Source organism: Chanodichthys erythropterus, chromosome 18 (assembly GCF_024489055.1).
Source record: "Chanodichthys erythropterus isolate Z2021 chromosome 18, ASM2448905v1, whole genome shotgun sequence".
Taxonomy (NCBI): Eukaryota; Metazoa; Chordata; class Actinopteri; order Cypriniformes; family Xenocyprididae; genus Chanodichthys; species Chanodichthys erythropterus.
In genome coordinates, this window is record NC_090238.1 from 18,254,194 (window position 1) to 18,274,063 (window position 19,870).

Consider the following 19,870-nt stretch of genomic DNA (forward strand, 5'->3'; position numbering starts at 1 on the left):
ATTAGAGACGCTGCCAGGTAGAATTCATTCACATGCAATGGCTCTCTATCACTAATGATTTCTTATAAATTTAATCTTTACTGTGCTACTTTATTTGGATGATTTAGAACAAGCAGAAATCTGAGAAATATGACAACTAATAAGAGAAAAAGAACTAATAAAAATATTATGTAGGAGGAGCAGTTGCCTTGTGAGCAGCGCTGTCATATACCATAGCTGTGCACAGGTCAACCCACGTCCGAGTCTCAGCTCGAGGTTCAGGCTTATTTGTTCATTAATAACATAATCAGCGAGTAGTCGATATAGTAATCACATAAATGTCTGAAGTCGTTCAACCCTAGGCAATGACAGCTGGATCTCTGGATCTAACCATGAGACAATGAGTTCAGTAAAGGCTTAGTGAACTGAAATATTTAATTGGCATTGAGCACAAATGAAAAACAGAGAGTTACATCAGGAATAAATGTTAATATCAAAAGGATAATGACATTTTAAAGGTAAAGCCCCTCTGGTGTTCCCTCCTGCTTCTTGTACAGGACGTTCTCTTTTGACTTCTTGAAGTCTTCATTAGTAACTTTCATTCTCCGTTCCCTCAGAGCCATCAGCCCTGCCTCTGTGCAAATGGCCTGGAAGAAAACATATTAAATCACTATTAAGTGCATATACAAATTTGTTCACAATTATTGGTGGCCTTTGTTCAAGTTGTACTGGAGTTCATATTTTAAGCACATTTTAAACTAAAATGTGTAAATTCGTCGGACAAGGCATCTTTTTCTGCATTCCCTGTGTCCTGTGCCTAATTCCATACTATTTAGTAGGCGAAAAACAGTATGTAAGACAAGTATTATGCACATATTCATTAAGCAGTAGGTAAAAAGTACGCAAATGACTTACTACTTCCGCCATGATTCTGAAGTGCACATTCGATGGACACTTTAATATCCCATGAGGCCATGGGAGAGGATTTGTGGATGGCAGTGAAGAGACAACTGGCACCGTAGGTCACATGACAGTGACAATATGGCAGATATAGTCACTGTCATGCCGAATTTCATTCATACTACACACATTCATATACTCTATAGAGCATACTTTTTAACGGTTGCAAACCAAATCTAGTACTTACAATAGAGTATGCAGTTTCGGATACAGCAATTGTTTTTGCATGTAATCTAATTCCAAAAGAAATAAAGATTATGCATCTTTTATTTAATTAAAAAAGCCTTTGATGTTACCTTGATGTCAGCACCAGAGAGGTCCTCTTTAGCCAGGATGAGGTCATCCAAAGTCACGTCATCTGCTACTGTCATCCTGCTGGTGTGGATCTGAAAGATTCTGCGCTTGGTCTTCTCATCCGGCAGCGGGAACTCAATTTTACGATCAATTCTACCTGTGGAATCACACAAAGGGGACACCTACTCTTAGCATACAAAGTAATGTAGTTATGTGCACATTAAAACAATTGAAAATCTCCACACTAACGTTTGTGACATCAGACGTTTGTCTCTGGCCAGTGAGTCCACTTTGATTTAATTAGCATGTGAAACCCTCAGCAGAAATAAACATGGTAAGCTGACTCATTCACCTGGTCTAATGAGAGCCGGGTCAAGTGTCTCTATCCTATTAGTAGCCATGATGACTTTAACGTCTCCGCGGGAGTCAAATCCATCCAGTTGGTTTAGCAGCTCCAACATGGTTCTCTGGATCTCCCGCTCTCCTCCGGAATTAGACTCATACCTGCAGTGCGGAAGAACAACAGCAAATATCAGTGTTCATATAGACAGTCTAATCTGTACCTGATACACATACTTGTGGTCGCGCATGAGTTTTCTATTCAATAGTATGTTCTATATAAATACAATAAATAAAAAAATACATAGATGTCAGGGTCAGATGCAAAATCTACCAACAGCCTCTTCAAAGGATAACGCAAATTTGTGAACAAGTGAATGATGTGTAAATAAAGAGTACATTTAAATATAATAAAATTCTATTTAAAATTCTAAATTCTAAATAAACTTTGAACTTTCTATCAAGTATCTTAAGTATCACGGTTTCCACAAAACAATATTAAGCAGCAACTGTTTTCAACATTGATGATAAGAAATGTTTCTTTAGCAGCAAATCAGCATATTAGAATAATTTCTGAAGGAGCATGTGACACTAAAGACTGTAGTAATGATGCTGAAAATTCAACTTTGACATCACAGGAATAAATTACATTTAAAAATATTTTTCAAATAAAGAACAACTATTTAAATTTGTAATAATATTTCATAAAAGTACTGTTTTTGCTGTATTTTTGATCCAATAAATGCAGCCTTGGTGACCATAAGAGACTTCATATAAATAGTCTGCCAGGTCTTCTTAGGTAAATGGGAAACCTACTTAAAGTGGTTATTTCACATTATTAAGCAAGACACAGTCCTCATGCAATATGGGGAGGAAAAAAAAATACTTTCTGAACATGAAAAGCATGAAATGGTGCATAAAATGGTATGAAATAGACAATATGATGCATAAAATTGCATGAAATGGTATATAAATCAAGCCAATATGAAAAATGATGCCTAAAACGTGAGCTTCAAAATTCCTAGACTCACCTTTTTGTGCCAATAGCATCGATCTCGTCTATGAAAACGATTGATGGAGCGTGTTCCTCAGCCACTCTGAAGAGCTCTCGTACAAGTTTGGGACCATCGCCCAGGTATTTCTGAATAAGCTCTGAGCCCACCACTCTCAGAAAGGTGGCAGATGTCTGGTTCGCCACTGCTTTTGCCAGAAGAGTCTTGCCTGCACACCCAGAATATGTAATGTCAACATTTTAAGAAACAAGTTAAGAAAACCATCACATGAATGCGATATTGGGTTTTGAGACCAACAGACTGACCTGTTCCCGGTGCACCGTACAGAATTACCCCTTTAGGTGGCTTTATGCCCATCTCTTCATAATACTCTGGATGTGTGAGAGGAAGCTCCACTGACTCCTATAATGTCAAACATGCCATGGAATTAATTTTGATTTCATGTAATTTGCTGATTTATGCTCCTAATGTTCTACTGCATGATTAATAGACTGTCTACTTCAGAAATTTGTGCTGACATAATAAAGTTCATGTGGGCAGAGATAAATTGGCAATTAAAAAACATAATACTTTTTGAAATGCACTTTGAAATGAAAAGCTAATAAGAACTTTAGAAAAAGTGTCGACTTGGCTTGAACATAGTCTATGGCCGTTTCTCAATTCCAAGAACGCAGAGAACGGACTTGCGTTCTCATGGAGTCCGGTCTTGCCAGGCGACCTTGAAAGAACGATCTCGGAAGGACGCGAGGACAGAGAACGCATCATTTGAGAATTGAGATGTGCTGCGATCTTGTTGCTCAACTGACCAACTGACCGTCCCAGCATATTATAAGTGGCTAATGCACAGTAAATACAACATAACATCAAACAAATGTCATAACCTGTTCAAAAAAAATATTTCATATAATTATAGACATTGTTTTCATATAATTATCTTTTTATTTCACCGCATGTATTTATGAAAATGAGAAGCCTTTGGCTGTTATGCTTTGTCAATGTTAAGATAATTTTTTATATGTCAATAAAAATACTGCAGGCTTTCTTCAGTTTATCATTTTATTAAAATTAAGCAAAACAAACGGTTTACTTTCACGAGCCGTCACGTATTTGCGAGCTTGTAGCTGGAATCTCACAAGAACTTCAAAGCTTACAGGCTTCCATACGTCGACCGCCGCAGTGTCTTCTGGGATTTTTAACGGTTCGATTCCCTCAAGTTTGCATTCGATGCATCCTCGATATCAAGAACACATCCGGGTACTTTCATGCGTCCTCCGTTCTTGCGTTCTTGAGTATTGGAATGAACTTCGAGGGTTGATGATGACGTAAAGCAAGAACACAAGGACGCAAGATCGCTGAAGAACGCATATTGAGAAACAGTGTATATGTTTCTCTATTAAAAAACTACCTGTGACAGAATCCTTAAATATTAGAGTTAAAGATGAGGTTATTGAAATATCAGTCAAATTAAAGGTACAGTTTAAAAAGTCATGATAAAAAGATACATAAAACAATTATTAGTTTTAAGGTTTATAGCAGGGGTATTCAATTAAAATACCAAGAGGTCTAGACTACATTTCATTCCCAGTGGAGGTCCACACAATACTTTTTTGCAAATGTTATACATTTTCATTGGGGAATGTATAACAAAAAAAGCAGTGATGTCTAAGAATTTTAACAATATTTACCAAAAAAAAAAAAAGTAAAGATTTCTCCCACCTCTTAAGAAAAGTATGGACCATTTTTATTTTTAGCTCAAAGTAATGAACTATTAAAAAAAAACAAAAGAACAACGTACATAATCGAATAATGAAAACTCTCATCATGAGCACAAAACAAAGTTAACTAGTAAGTTTTTGTCTTCCCTTGTCATTTCTAAATAATCTTCCGAATGATAACATTGTTTATTATGAAATGCTCTTGATATGCTGATTAATAATGCTAAATGTATGGGAAAAGATGGTTTGGTTAAACAATCAGGGTCATCTGTATGACAGATTCTCGTTTTCTGCAGTGTTTTAGCGAAAGTATCCATTTTGCTGCTCACCATGTTTCTGCTACCGTTTTAAAATAACCGTGTCATTTGCAGCTCTTAATGTGGTGCTTTAGCGGGGGAGAGAAGCAACGCGCGGAATGGAAAGAGCTTGAATGAAGCATGTTTAGCTCTAGATAAAAATATAACGCAGAAAGATCACTATCATTAATGACCCTGAGCACTAGTGGTGTGAACCGCTCCATTGTTTTGATGTTCTGATCACTTTAAACTGTAGAAATGGTAAAATGCCGAAATTACTTCCTGCAGTCTGGATTTGAAAACCCCTGGTTTATAAAGGACCTTCTAGAGACGAGTGTAGCAAATTAGCTTTCACTATAAGCACTATGATACCTGCATTGGATGGCTATTGTTTCAGTTTTATCTATATACATCATATCTGTCCCTATTCAAATAAACCATAAATAAATAAATAATACATTTTAGGGCAAGTCTGATCAGTTACCTTGATTTCTTGAATCTGGTTGTCCAGACCTCCAATGTCTGCGTACGTCTCCTGTGGGGCCTTTTCTACTTTCATTACAGTCACCAGAGGGTCCGTGTCATCCATCAGCACCCCGATTACTGCATGAACCTGCAAACATTCACATCACTTAAAATTTAATTATGAAACTAATACAATGAATGCCTAATAACTATATGGCATAATAAAAATTTAGTCAAATAAAACTAAGTAAATAAGTCAATATTAATGCCTATTTATCTTGCAGTTTCTAAAGGTCTTCAGTGATTTTAAAGACTTTCACTAACCTTGTGGTTCAGTAGCACAGAGCAGCCGGGCTCTAGAAGGTCTTTATCTACAAATGACAGAATGCTGACATAATGTTCAGAGCCCACTGAAGTTGACACAATGGCATGATTATCGTCAATGATCTCCTCCAGAGTTCCCACTGACATGGGCGTCCCTCTGAGATCATCCACTTTAGATCTCTCCTCCTATAAAACAAAACATTATGTTTGGGCTAGGCATGATTTTAACTTGATTTGTTTCTAGACTTAGGATTAAAGGGTTAGTTCACCCAAAAATTAAAATTCTGCCATCAATTAATCAATCTCATGTTGTTCCAAATCCAAAATAAATGAAGATATTTTTAATGAAATATGAGAGATTTCTGCCCCTCTATTAAAAGATTATAGACCCAAAAATGCTTTCAAATGTTAAAGAGATCGTAGAATGAATCCATATGAATTGAGCAGTTTAATCCAAGTGTTCTCAAGAGACATGAACATTTTTCGAACAATGTTTACAGCATTCAAATTTGGTCACGGAAGCTCAATTATGAGAATCAATGACGTTCATTCTTGTTTATTACAATAGCACATTTGAGCTTCCGCAAGAACCAATGACGTTTGTTCTCATGCGTCAAGCAAGTACGGTTGAGCTATTTATGTTCGCTAATCAATCTATGTAAAGTTTTATTTTTATTCATTTTTTTTCATAAAAGCCAAAATTCAATCTGTTCATCATATAAAACTATTGTGTGTCTTCAGAAGACTTGAAATAAACTGCTCGATTCATATGGATTTATTTTATGTTTTATTTTTGAATCAAGTTTGGGGTGAATAAACTTTCAATTGAGGGACAGAAATTTCTCAGATTTCTTCTTCATTTGTGTTCCAATGATGAACAAGTCTTATAGATTTGGAACGACATGAAAATGAGTAAATGATGACAGAATTTTCAATTTTGAGTGAACCATCACTTTAAGATCTTTCATTAAATACTTGATTCTACTTTGTAATGCCTATTTGGGCCAAATTAAACCAATTATTTTGGTTAAAAATATACTAAATATAATATATATATATATATAATGAAATAAGACACAATAAAAGTCATGTTGCACCTCCTGTTTCTCCTCCAGAGGTTTCATCTGCTCCTGGTTCCTGATGAACTCCTCCTCCATCAGCAGATAGTCTTTAATTCTCTCTTGTTTAAGGAGTTTCAGTCTGCACTGTGTGTGTGGAGTGACTGAGGAAAAAACGACAGTGACGCCTCATGATTTTTTTGAATCACTATTATTCATTTAGAAACTTCTCATCAGGTTTGGTTTAGGTATAACAATGTTTATTTTACCCAAAGGGAGTTTGCTAGCAGCATCCGGTCCCTTCACTTTCTTCTTCTTTTTCCCAACTCTTGTAGGAATGGGAGGCTCATATTTCTTTTTCTTATCCTAAAATTAAATGAAGTTAACACAGAAATTAATAATCAGCAGGCAATTCCTGCTGTTTTAATGCTGCATTCACGTGCTATCGGAAATTTGATAATTCCCACTTCTGAAGTCATGATTACGAGCTCATCGCTTTCAAGTGTTCATGTGCAATTTTTACCAAGGAAACTGTATTTACAATAATTCCTAGAGCACATGAAGGCAGCATAAATTACTATATTTCTCAAAGACAAGTCTCTTCAGATTCTTTTCATGTTGTTTATATGAACCACTAAATAGCAGTGAGAATATCTGTTAAATAAAAACTCACCTTGTCATCCTTCTTCCCTCCACCAGGTCCTTGTCCTCCACTCTGACTTTGACCCTGTGAAATAAAACACTCATTTAATTTATGATATCCATCATCTACTATATTTTGCCTACTATAGATAGATAGATATGTGGCATAAATTTATTATCCTTAGCTTTATGCTGAATGATTTCAATTTTACCTTAATACCAGTACCAGTGTATAATGATATGTGAATATAATAAAAAGAACGACCTGACATTTTTAATCATATATTTATTCTCTTTTAAAATAATACATTACATTAGCTTCCATTTTTGATTACATTAGCTACACTAAAAGCTAACTTCCCTGCTTTACTAACTAACAAGCACTCCAATTGAGACAAATACCCAAAGTTTGTAAATATGTACGTATAATTCATTTCTAGACCATAAATATAAATATATTAAAGTTTAAATAAACAATTTAAAAAGAAAAGAAGCGAAATTTGCTGGCTCACCATTGTCGTTTGACGTCTGTTTCTTCTCCTGCACTAGCAACGTTAGATCAAGCTAAATGTGTCCTCTTCGCCACCTTCAGGAGAGGAGGGCACATTGACTGAGGTCCTCTGTACTTGTTCGTGATGTCACATACAGGATCGAATTAGTTTATATTGTTTCTAATTATTTATCTAGTTGGTTATTAACCCGCTGCTTCTGTTTTCAACGATTTTACACCCGTAGAACGCTAGACACAGAAATTATCGCGAGAGTACACTGTTTGCAAACAAGCGTAGTAGTTAGGGTATCGCGAGACTTTCACAGTATGAAGGTTACCATCCTTGGTGGTTACCATCTTGATGCGATCCTACTCACTGATGTAAAATAATGGGGAGCGTTGAAACCTTTGAGTGTCTTGAAGATTTTAATACATGTCTTCAGCAGTATGAGGAAAACACGAACACAAAGTTTATCGTTTTGAAGAGCGATCGTGCATTTGGGAAAAGTGGTACGATTTAAAAGCGATGTCATCTCGTTTATGTTTTAATGATGTTTTTATGTTTTTATACGCACAGTTACCAACTCTAGATATTTTTTGGCGCGCAACTTGTCCTGTACATTTAGTGTTTTTCTGAACTATTGGATTAAAAAAGAGGCATAACCGCTTTAGACCTACATTGAATTACATCGACCATATTAACATGAACAAAAATCACCTAGCAACAAACAAGAACACACTAGAAACGCCCTATCAATGCCCCAAACCTTCTAGCAACCATATTGCAATTAATTACTAGGACTGCAACTATAAACACTATCTTGATAATTGATTCTGCTGAATATTTCTTTTGTGTCATCAGTTATCTTGTCCAGTGCCCTAACAACGACTCAGAACACCTTGCATTGCCCTAGCAACCACTTGGCATACATGCCAACTATACAGCTCTACTTAAATTTCTTCCTGTCTTTGTTTTATTCCCTATGTAGATGTGACAGTGGAAAAACAGCTGCAGTGGGAAGTGAAGATTGTACCATTCAATGGTGTGCCTTTTAAGATTATTGGGAAAAAGACATACGTATGTCACCAAGGAAGAGACAAGCACGCCAAAGCCAAACTAAGACGCCGGGAGAGTAAAGTAAGAGCTTCTCACACAAATGTCTGATCATTTTTTCACTGACCTCATATATATAATATGATTTATGCTGTATGTCTTGTCTTCTATTTCAGGAGCAAGGTCATGAATATTCATGCCTTAAAACAAGACGCTTGATGCAACCAACTAAAAAAATGGGTTGTCCTGCGACCATAAATGTGATTCATATTGTGAGGTTTCCTGAGTATAAGGTAAAACATTTAATACTGTCAGATCAGTATAACACACAACACATTTTTGACTGCATTTGGATACAAAATAATCTGAAATTTATGAAATTGTCTAATACAACGCTTTCGCATTAAGTGTCAGACAAATTAAAGTATTTTTGTGTTTTTTTGTGTTACCAGATAACTGAAGATAACCCGTACCAGAAACGAGAGAAATCATCAGCTGTTAGAGAAGCACTAAGACTAGATCCAAAGCGTGTGTGCACAGAAGAAATGTTTGCAGCCAGTTTCCCAGATATTAAGGAGCATCAAAACCACCCCATTGATGGAAAGGTTTGTGCCTAATTGTACACCTTGTATGATTTTGGGTTGGCCATAACTAAAGATGACCAATCGTGGCAACTTCTGTGGTTGTGGCTCCTGAACGGTGGTTCAATGTCATACAGTGAGAGCGGTTCAAAGACGGCCGTTGTCACAGTCTTGCGACCAAAGATTGCCTGTAATAATTAGTAAAAGTATCAGAAATTTAGCATGATCATCTCACAGTGTGTTTGCTGCTACGACCTACGTCTACTGACTAGCCAATAAAAATACAACATATTACGTTTTGATCAACACAACAGGGCACTATAACTTAAAACTACTCTAACTCTACTCAAACTCTAGCCATATTCTCCTCTTTCGCTTCCTCCTTTTTTCAGTATGCATAAAAAACCACATCTGTCAAAGTGTGATTCATCTTGCTTAATTTGTTAACCTCTAGCGCATGCTGATGAGTTTTATTCTTCTATACTAACTTGCGTTGTAGCCTATGATTCAATAGGTGTCAGCATTGTACAGTCTATATATGTCATACCCAAGTTAATTAGATTCATGTCATACAGTGTGATTTGTAATGATCTTATGGGATTGCCAAAATCGTTTGTAGCAGGAATTTCAAGTTATAACATATTTAAGGGTGCCCTAGATTCAAAAATTGAATTTACCTCGGCATAGTTAAATAACAAGAGTTCAGTATATGGAAATGACATACACTGAGTTTCAAACTCCATTGTTTCCTCCTTCTTATATAAATCTCATTTGTTTAAAAAACCTCAGAAGAACAGGCGAATCTCAACATAACACCGACTGTCACGTAACATTCGAGGTGTACGCTCCCAATATTTGTATATGCCAGCCCATGTTCCCAACATTATGAAAGGCATTACACAAGGGCAGAACATCTGGATGTGCACAGCTGAAGCAACAGACTAGGTAAGCAAGCAAGAACAATAGCGAAAAATGGCAGATGGCGCAATAATAACTGACATGATCCATGATAACATGATATTTTTAGTGATATTTGTAAATTGTCTTTCTAAATGTTTCGTTAGCATGTTGCTAATGTACTGTTAAATGTGGTTAAAGTTACCATCGTTTCTTACTGTATTCACAGAGACAAGAGAGTCGTCGCTGTTTTCATTTTTAAACACTTGCAGTCTGTATAATTCATAAACACAACTTCATTCTTTATAAATCTCTCCAACAGTGTGTAATGTTAGCTTTAGCCACGGAGCACTATCAAACTCATTCAGAATCAAATGTAAACATCCAAATAAATACCATACTTACGTGATTAGACATGCTGCATGACGAACACTTTGTAAAGATCCATTTTGAGGGTTATATTAGCTGTGTGAACTTTTTTTATGTTGTTTAAGGCAAGCGCGAGCTCTTGGGGTGTGGAGCACCAGATTTAAAGGGCCACACACCCTGAATCGGCTCATTTCTAATTATGCCCCAAAATAGGCAGTTAAAAAAATGAACTAAAAAAAAAGCTTCACAGACACATTCAGGGACACCTTAGATTTATATTACATCTTTAAAAAAAAGTTCTAGGGCACCTTTAACTTTCAACTTTTTAAAAATTTAACTTTTGATTGTTCAGTTGTTACTAATGAGTTTTGCTCACTTTAACAAAAATGTTTCAAATAATACAGTACCGGTTGAAAGTTTTGTTTTTGTTCTTTAGTTATTTAAAAAAAAAATCTGAAAGAAATTAATACTTTTATTCAGCAAGGAGGCCTTAAATTGATCAAAGTGACAGTAAAGACATTTGTAATGTTAGAGAAGATTTCTATTTCAAATACATGCTGTTCTTTTGAACTTTCATTAAAGAATACTGAAAAACATATATCATGGAAGGATCATGTGACACTGAAGACTGGTGTGATGATGCTAAAAATTCAGCTTTGCCATTACAGAAATAAATTATATTTTAAAATAAGTTTAGTTTCACTGTATTTTGGATCAAATAACCGCAGTCTTTGTGAGCATAGGAGATTTCTTTTAAAAACATTTAACGACATATGGTATCCCAATCTTTTGAATGGTAGTGTGTGCTAAGAAAATGTTGTGTATTGTCATTTTATTCTGCTTAAACTTCCAGGAATCAAGAGACATTTGGAACATCATAAAAAAGGTCAAGGCAGGAAACTGGAAGTCCGGTGTAGACCATCATAATCTACAGGTCAACATGAAACCACATTCAAAACATTTTTGCTTCTGTAATATGATGTATTTCCAAGTTAAACATAATGCACAAAAAATGTGGGGTGGGATTTGAGCTTATCCACCAGAAATTGGAATGGTGATGTCATTGTACCGTAGGTGGAGAAGGTTGAAATATTTAGAAGAAAAATTACAAAGATGTTTTTGTTCTTTGGAATATCATGCATGAATAACTCATTCACAAGGGAAAGTAAAGCCAATTTGGATTTCATGCTCATGCACTTTGAACACTGATTATGTTTTATGTTGCAGCCTTGCAGAAATTGTATTATATTGAAAACTAATTCAAAGTGATTAATTGATAGTTTATATGTTGTAGGCCTTGGTAAACACATGGAAGGAAGAGGGCTGTGCCACTGAGTACAGACCCTCTCAGGAGGAGGAGGAGGATGGTACTGTGGTGAAGATGTTGCTGTGCTTGCAGACACCGTGGCAGAGGAGGCTTATGTTACTGTATGGACAGCATGTGTGCTTACTAGATGAAACCTATCGAGCGGGCAGGTGTGTTGGTGCATTTAATGTCATTTAATGTGTAGTAGTGAAGGGGTTTTCAAACTGGGTTCCGAAACTGGCTTGCTTAGTTGAGGACACTTAATATTCAGCAGTATTATTGATTTGACTGCACTGACACTTATCGAATGACAGCTGAACTGAACTGGATGATGACATCACTTTTCTGCAGAGCTGCCATTTTTATAGCTGAATTGTATGGAAGCTTGTTTCCGGCATGGGGGAAAAAAAAAATGAAAAAGATAATTCCGACTTTTTATCTCACAATTCTGTTTTGTTTTTTTCTTCTCACAATTGCAAGTTTACATCTTGCAATTCTGCCTTTTTTTTCTCACAATTGCAAATTTATATTGCGCATTTCTGACTGTATAACTTTGAATTGCAAATTTATATTTCGCAATTCTAAGTTTATCTCACAATTCCGACTTTATAACGCAATTGCGAGTTTATATCTTGCAATTCCAACTATATACACTATATTGCTAAAAGTTTTGGGACGCCTGCCTTTACGTGCACATGAACTTTAAAGACATCCTTTTCATAATCCGTAGTGTTTAATATGGAGTTTAATATGGGAATTTGACCATTCTTCTAGAAGCGCATTTGTGAGGTCAGGCAGTGATATTGGTGAGAAGGCTTGCAGTCTCCACTCTAATTCATCCCAAAGGTGTTCTATCGGGTTGAGGTCAGGACTCTGTGCAGACCAGTCAAGTTCCTTCACACCAAACTCACTCATTCATGTCTTTATGGACCTTGCTTTGTGCACTGGTGCGCAGTCATGTTGGAACAGGAAGGGGCCATCCCCAAACTGTTCCCACAAAGTTGGGAGCATGAAATTGTCCAAAATGTCTTGGTATGCTGAAGCATTAAGAGTTCCATTCACTGGAACTAAGGGGCCAAGCCCAACCCCTGAAAAACAACCCCACACCATAATCCCTCCTCCACCAAACTTTATACTTGGCACAATGCAGTCAGGCAAGTACCGTTCTCCTGGCAACCGCCAAACCCATCGGATTGCCAGACAGAGAAGCGTGATTCGTCACTCCAGAGAACACGTCTCCACTGCTCTAGAGTCCAGTGGCAGTGTGCTTTACATCACTGCATCCAACGCTTTGCATTGCACTTGATGTAAGGCTTGGATGCAGCTGCTCGGCCATGGAAAACCATTCCATGAAGCTCTCTACACACTGTTCTTGAGCTAATCTGAAGGCCACACAAAGTTTGGAAGTCTATAGATATTGACTCTGCAGAAAGTTGGCGACTTTTGTGCACTGTGCACCTTCACGTGATTTTACGTGGCCTCCACTTTGTGGCTGAGTTGCTGTTGTTCCCAATTGCTTCCACTATATGATACCAATAACAGTTGACCAAGCAATATTTAGTAGTGAGGAAATTTCACAAATGGACTAATTGCACAGGTGGCAACCTATCATGGCACAACGCTTGAATTCACTGAGCTCCTGAGAGCGACCCATTTTTTCACACAAATGTTTGTAGAAGCAGTCTGCATACCTAGGTGCTTTATTTTATACACCTGTAGCCATATAAATGATTGGAACACCTGAATTCAATGATTTGGAGGGGTGTCCCAATACTTTTGGCAATATAGTTTAACTTACAATTCTGATGCTGCGTTCCAATTCGCCTACTTATACTACGCCCTAAAAGTATATACTCTTTCTGTGAACAAAAAGTACTTACTTTTGAGTGTGTAGTAAAAGAGTATTTTGACTTTATAATGCAATTGCGAATTTAGCCTATAGTTTATATTGAGCAATTCTGATTTATAACGCAATTTCGAGTTTATATTGTGCAATTCTAACTTTATAACTTGCAATTGCAAAAAAAAAATCAGGATTCTGAGATTAAATGGTCACAATTATGTCTTTTACTTTTTATTCAGTTGCGGGAAACAAATTTCCATAGAATTGAACTAATTTAACATGACATCTAAAAATCTCAAAAAATAAACTTGTCTCTGCCTCACAGAAATTCACTGCCGCTTTTCTTTCTGTGGGTGAGGACAAATGTCACCTATGCTGCTGTTGGAGTGTTTGTCACCCAGACAGAGACTAAAGAAGACATTGCAGAAGCCTTGAAGGTGTTTCAGAAGTGGAATTCAGACTGGAATCCATCACACTTCCTGGTGGACTTCTGTGAGGCGGAAATCAGTGCTCTTGTGGAGGTGTTTAAAGGTACTTTTAGAAGTACTTTTAGCTGCACACATTTATCCGTTCAAAAGATGGGAGTCTGCTGTTTTTGTCTGTTGTAAGTTTTAACTTAAAATTTTGTGATTTTAACATATAGCCTGTTTAAATGTTTTGCCACTTGCATGAGCAACATAATATACAATTCTATTGCTTTAGCCTATATAAATAAAAAGTAATGAATTGTATGTTAAAAGATGTGTATAGGAGAATCGCAATGCTGACAAGCCATGTTCAGTAACAACTTTTGGATTTGAAATAAAAGTAAATGTTGTGTTTGTGATATACAGCCACAGATCAGTTGCACACTGCAAACGCACCATATGTGAATGGCACGTGCTGCTCCTGCATCACATACACTGCAATAGGAGCCCCAAAAATGGGCATTTGTACAACATTAGGGGTGTGACAAGACGGGTATCTCACGAGACAAGACAAGATTTTTACACACTATTTTTAAGAAATCCTCAATGGTGAAATACATGACTAGAAAAAATATTCTGCAGGTGTATTTGAAACGTTTTAACTAATCATCTTGTAATGGATGTTATTTCAGTTCTACTTTCTGAGTATGAATTATCATATGCAGTAAAAGACAACAATACTCAAGCACTGTAAAAGGTTTTGCTACTAACTCAACTGACTGACTTCTCTTCTGTATGAGTTCAGTCTCTTCAGACCTTACTGTACATGATTTATGAGCTTCTACAACTTTTGACCTCCTAACTGAACTCCTTTCCACAAACTTATCATAGAAATAAAAACAGTATAAATAAAAATGGTAACACTTTACAAAAAGGTATCATTTAGTGAAGTTCCTAAACGTAATTTAGGGAGGAGCGAGCCCATCTAATCTTCCAATCAACAGCCAGAGTATATAAGCAGCTGCTTACCTCTCTTCAGTCTCAGCTGTTTCAGCATCCCTCCACCTCCCCAAACTCCACCTTCATTTCAGGTACCTTGCCCTATGTAATCACATCCTATATTTATTCACTGGGGGGTGTATCAGAGCTCAAGTTGAAGATGCTTCATCGAACCCCTCCTCAGTGGACAGCAAGCCAAATTAGCTAAACTAATACCCTAAAGATTATATGGGCAAACAAACTCGTTAATTAACATTAATGTATTAACCAACATCAACTAACAATGAGCAATATATTTGCTACAGTATTTATTAATCTTTGTTTATGTTAGTTAATAAAAATAGTCATTCATTGTTAGTTCATGATAGTTCACAGTGCATTAACTAATGTTAAAAAATGAAATCTGTGAAAACTGTTTGTGCTTAATAAGATTAAGAGAAAACTGTTATTCATTTTTTTTGGTAACACTTTACAATAAGTGCAACCATAATCGCACTCTCAATATTCAAAGTGCAAATAAGACCAAATTTTTCTTTGATACAGAGCTAAGAGATGGTTACAACTACATTGCCCAGCCTGAAATAGCTTTCATATTGAGAGATATTTTCATTCATCAGGGAGCCGCTTTCAAATGCGGGGTATTGAAATCACGTTTGAATGCGCGCTCGCATTTACTTTCACGATCACGCGTAACTCTGTGAATATGGAGCGGCGGCGACCGTTATCCAACTGAATTAAATGTTTTTTTTTATTTAAATACAAAGCAAAACAACAGTGGAGGCGTAATGTAAACGAAGCGGTGGCATATTCTTTCCTAATCATCCTAACCACTCTGTCATGGCAACATCACAAGACTACTTTTTGCCTTGACGAGAAATCTCGTTTTTTTTTTAAAGAAAAACATAAAAAGATGTCTTCTCAGATTTTGGGCCACTTTAAATACTGTTCCAAATACAATGTTCAGAATTAGAGGAAAATTGAACATCACTTCAGGAGAAGTTTAGTAAAAATATGTAAATTCCTGTGTGTCATGAGTAATAGGAGCAAGAGTGATTAATACTATATATATTTCAGTTCTTGATTTTAGAAATGTTTAAGGCCATAACATCTGAATGTTATATTACTGGTTTACAACCACCCATCCTTGTAGTTGTGCAGACTGTTGCATTGAGTTATGAGCCATATGAGAAGATAGACACAACAAAAACTGTAAAATATTGGAACTGACGACTGAACAACATCTTTGTCATTATAGGTTCTAAAGTGCTCCTCTGTGATTTTCACAGAGAAAAGGCATGGATGGAGTGGACAAGGAAAAAGGAAAATGGTGTGACATGTCAGGAAAAGGTTCTTATTCTTCTACGGGCTATTGCAGATTCTCAGACCAATGAGGACTTTGAGAACAGCACTGTTACCCTTCAACAACATCCAGACTGGCAGTCAAACGAGAAACTGAGAAGGTTTCTCAGTAAATGGCTTTGTCATGCAGAGGTGAGCGTATTACTTCCTTGTCAGTTCTATTTCTTATCGGTAAGGATGGTGTGAAAACTAGCATGACGCAGATTATGCTCTTCTGTTTCCTGAATTAGAGATGGGTAAATGTGTTCAGAAAACAAGTATGACGTATATTATGCTCTTCTGTTTCCTGAATATAGAGATGGGTAAATGTGTTCAGAAATAAAAACCTGAATGTGGCCATCTTCACAAATAAAGGTGTTGAAAGACAAAAGGATGTCCTGAAGCATTCATACCTTAAAGGTCACAGAAACTGCAGCCTGAGCGAAACGCTAATAGTCATTATGAGAGACTTCCTGCCGAATTCCTATCAAAAGTAAGAACTTGATTTTCGTGGAAATTCAAATTCGGCTGTAATATTTTACCGTAACCCACAAGAAAGAAATGTTGTTATAATATGACCTAGACATGTTTTTTTGAGATTCATTCAATGATTTGGAAACTAAACATGAATTTGGCTAACTAAAAATCTTGTTTTCCATATACAGATACGTTGAATTAAATATCAAATGCTCAAGTGTCTCACGCAAATACAGCGGAAATGTGCCTTGTTTTCTAAGAGATAGACCAAGAATTATGGCTCAGCACATCATGAAAAGGCACCAAGAGTCGCTGCTCTTTAATGCAAAAGACATAACGTCTGCTGGGGAGAACGTCTTCAGTGTTCACAGTCAGACTTCACAGGAAGAACATCTGGTGAACTTTGGTAAAGGCGATGAGATGCCTTCATGTACTTGCATGGATTGGCGGAGACATCTTCTACCATGCCAGCATTTCTGTGCTGTTTTTACCTTAGTTCCTGGATGGAGTTGGGAGAATTTGAGCGCTGCCTACAGGAACAACCCTCTCTTCACATTTGACGAGGTTTGCCTGGGACACTCCAGGACAGTTCCTCTGAATTCTGCTGATCTTCAAGTTGAAGAGCTTCTGAAGAAGAATCAGGAGAACAATAATAGTCCAGAGGTAGACGGCTGCATTTCCAGTCCAGAGAGAAGTCCATCTCCTGCTGCTTCCTCAGAGACCATCCTGATCAGCCCTAGTGTTAAAGCAGAAAAAAGGGAGAAATGCAGTACCTTGTTAAAGGAGATATCTGATTTGACATGCCACATACAGGATGGGACATTTCTAGATTCAGTAACTGATCGCCTTGCAGAACTTTTAGAAGATTTGAGGCGACACATTCCCCATGATGACATCCTTGACCTTTCCTACACACCACCATCCAAGAAAATGTGTTCATCAGCCACTTAACACAATCCCAAAAAGATGCCTTGTATCTGGCATAGTTAGTGATGCAGATTTCAACCACAATAGATTTCAATTTTCTGTACCAGTTGTAGTACAATTGTATGGTATTTTGTGTGGGTGTGATATTTTGACCGTGTTTTTGAGATATAATATGGCCTCATGCTTTGAACTGGTAACTGAAAGGTTATAGGTTCAAACCCTGCAAGTAGTGCTGAATCATTGTTCTGTGCAGTCTTGACAAAACAAGCCTGCTGGTAATTATAATTAAAATAGCCATCTTGAGCACCTTTTCAGCAGAAGACAGAAGTAAAAGATATGTTATTGATATAAACACTTTATTTGATAAAAATCTGTACAGTCAAAGTTGGTTTACCAACTCTTAATTAGTAACATTGCAACTTTTAACAAAAAATGCCAACAAAGTTTTAAACAAAGGTAGAGTATTTTATCAGAACATTACTCACAGTTCCCACTTATTGATTTTTTTTTTTTTTTTTTTTTTTTCACTATCTTTACGTCTGCGGTTTGTGGTTGGAAAGAAAAGTTCACCTGTGGTCGATGCAGCTCTATAAGAAGACCTCCACACACTTCTAAGGAACACTGAAGTTCAAATTCTCAAAGCTTCTTCTTCAGGCTGGTTAGAGATCATCTGCGAAGATGCTCCGGAACGTCTTTCTTGTCAGCTTGCTCATATATGCAGGTAAAATCATCTCTGTTCTAAAATGACTTTTAATAATTTGTCTTATGGCATTGCTGCTTGTATCTTAATAGACATGGTCTGAAATCACAAGAACTTTCAGTATAATAGACATGCATAAAGAGTCATTAATTAGGCATTAACTTGTTTATTTATTTTCTAGTCTGCGCAACTCACTGGGAGATTCGTGAAGTGGACTCTGCTGAGGATGAACTTGAAGAAATCCTTGTAAGTGTCTTTGTTAAACAAGTATATGTTTTAAAACAATGACCTTATGTAAAGCATTGACAAAAAATAGGGGGAAAACTTTACTTGGTTGCATGTGATTAAAAGGTAGTGATAGATAAATTAGTTCATTATAAGTAGCATAGTTCTTTGTATTGTCTCCTTGAGTCAGTGCAGAGAGATTTGGAGATAGGCTTCTGCTGTATTCTCTGTCTGCTTTGATAACGGTTTCCTATTACACTAAACACTGTGTTTTCAGGCTGACATGACGGAACAGCAAATATTTGATAAGTGCTCGATATGTAAATACATCATGAAGAAGGTGAAAAAAAGAATCTCCTCTAAAGCAACGCCGGTGGGTGTCATGATTACTGTCACAGTATTTAAATGTATGTGCCTTCACAACAGCTTTTATTAATGACATAATTTCCCTCAGGATGAAATCAAAACCAAGCTGAACAACACCTGTGAGAAGGCCGGGCCGCTGAAATCTAAGTGCAAGCACTTTATTGAGAAGTATTTGAGCACTCTGATTGATGAGCTGATGACTGATGACGGGCCAAAAACCATCTGTACTAAAGTTCATGCCTGCAAGTAGGTGCAACAAAAATACCCACTCAAAAGGTTCACATCTTATCTCTCTCTCTCTCTCTCTCTGGACAGTAATATGGTGATATATAACATAAATGAGGAGATTTTGAATAACTTTTGTTTTGTTTGTTCTAGGTCAGAACCACCCATAAAGGAGTTCATTCTTGCATTTAACAGTTTGTGAAATAATAAATTATTTCTGTGAATGCATTTTATGTATTCTATGTGCATTACAATTAAAACAAAATAAAAAATATATGAATAAAACAATCAATGATCTGTTTTCTTTCATTTCATCTTTTATACCAGATTCATTTAGTTGCTAGTGCATTGCTTTGTCAGTGAGGTCTAAATAAAACCTAATACTTTATAACAAGCTCATGAATGCAGATGCTTGTAGGATAAGAACATTACAATCATTTCTATTCACATACATTCTTGTGATTATGACAGGTATGCATGAGATTTAGATGTAGCTACAGTTGAATGAAGGGTTCTTGTGGCTGACCATGTGACTACTACCAAACGTAGGACGCAGTTAAGAGTTCTTATCACAGTCTCGC

At 36.6% G+C, this 19,870-nt stretch overlaps 3 protein-coding genes across 5 annotated transcripts; 2 read left to right on the forward strand and 1 right to left on the reverse strand.

Moving 5' to 3' along the window:
• Positions 1-396: 396 nt before the first annotated feature.
• psmc1a (proteasome 26S subunit, ATPase 1a) lies at positions 397-7,738 on the reverse strand. The gene is made up of 11 exons (XM_067368258.1): positions 7,598-7,738; positions 7,117-7,170; positions 6,713-6,809; positions 6,483-6,607; positions 5,386-5,571; positions 5,081-5,209; positions 2,891-2,987; positions 2,604-2,793; positions 1,586-1,737; positions 1,236-1,390; positions 397-626 (listed from the first exon to the last, which is right to left on the reverse strand). Exons 1-11 carry the CDS (start codon positions 7,598-7,600, stop codon positions 492-494), a joined length of 1,323 nt encoding a protein of 440 aa, XP_067224359.1. The 5' UTR covers positions 7,601-7,738; the 3' UTR covers positions 397-491.
• Positions 7,739-7,865: 127 nt separating this feature from the next.
• Positions 7,866-18,450, forward strand: LOC137007009 (uncharacterized). 2 transcript variants are annotated; one of them, XM_067368255.1, is made up of 11 exons: positions 7,866-8,085; positions 8,565-8,713; positions 8,806-8,922; positions 9,082-9,234; positions 11,330-11,410; positions 11,771-11,952; positions 13,951-14,156; positions 16,287-16,522; positions 16,687-16,862; positions 17,035-17,831; positions 18,334-18,450. In XM_067368255.1, the coding sequence occupies exons 1-10, from the start codon at positions 7,965-7,967 to the stop codon at positions 17,795-17,797; spliced, it is 2,184 nt and encodes a 727-aa protein (XP_067224356.1). In that variant the 5' UTR covers positions 7,866-7,964; the 3' UTR covers positions 17,798-17,831; positions 18,334-18,450. The 2 variants fall into 2 exon arrangements, with proteins under 2 accessions (XP_067224356.1, XP_067224357.1); XM_067368256.1 differs by having other exon boundaries at positions 18,339-18,430.
• On the forward strand, positions 18,355-19,577 carry nkl.2 (NK-lysin tandem duplicate 2). Of its 2 annotated transcripts, none has more exons than XM_067368260.1 (5): positions 18,355-18,494; positions 18,655-18,719; positions 18,976-19,071; positions 19,153-19,340; positions 19,443-19,577. In XM_067368260.1, exons 1-4 carry the CDS (start codon positions 18,452-18,454, stop codon positions 19,312-19,314), a joined length of 366 nt encoding a protein of 121 aa, XP_067224361.1. In that variant the 5' UTR covers positions 18,355-18,451; the 3' UTR covers positions 19,315-19,340; positions 19,443-19,577. The 2 variants fall into 2 exon arrangements, with proteins under 2 accessions (XP_067224361.1, XP_067224360.1); XM_067368259.1 differs by having other exon boundaries at positions 19,153-19,310.
• Positions 19,578-19,870: the final 293 nt, after the last annotated feature.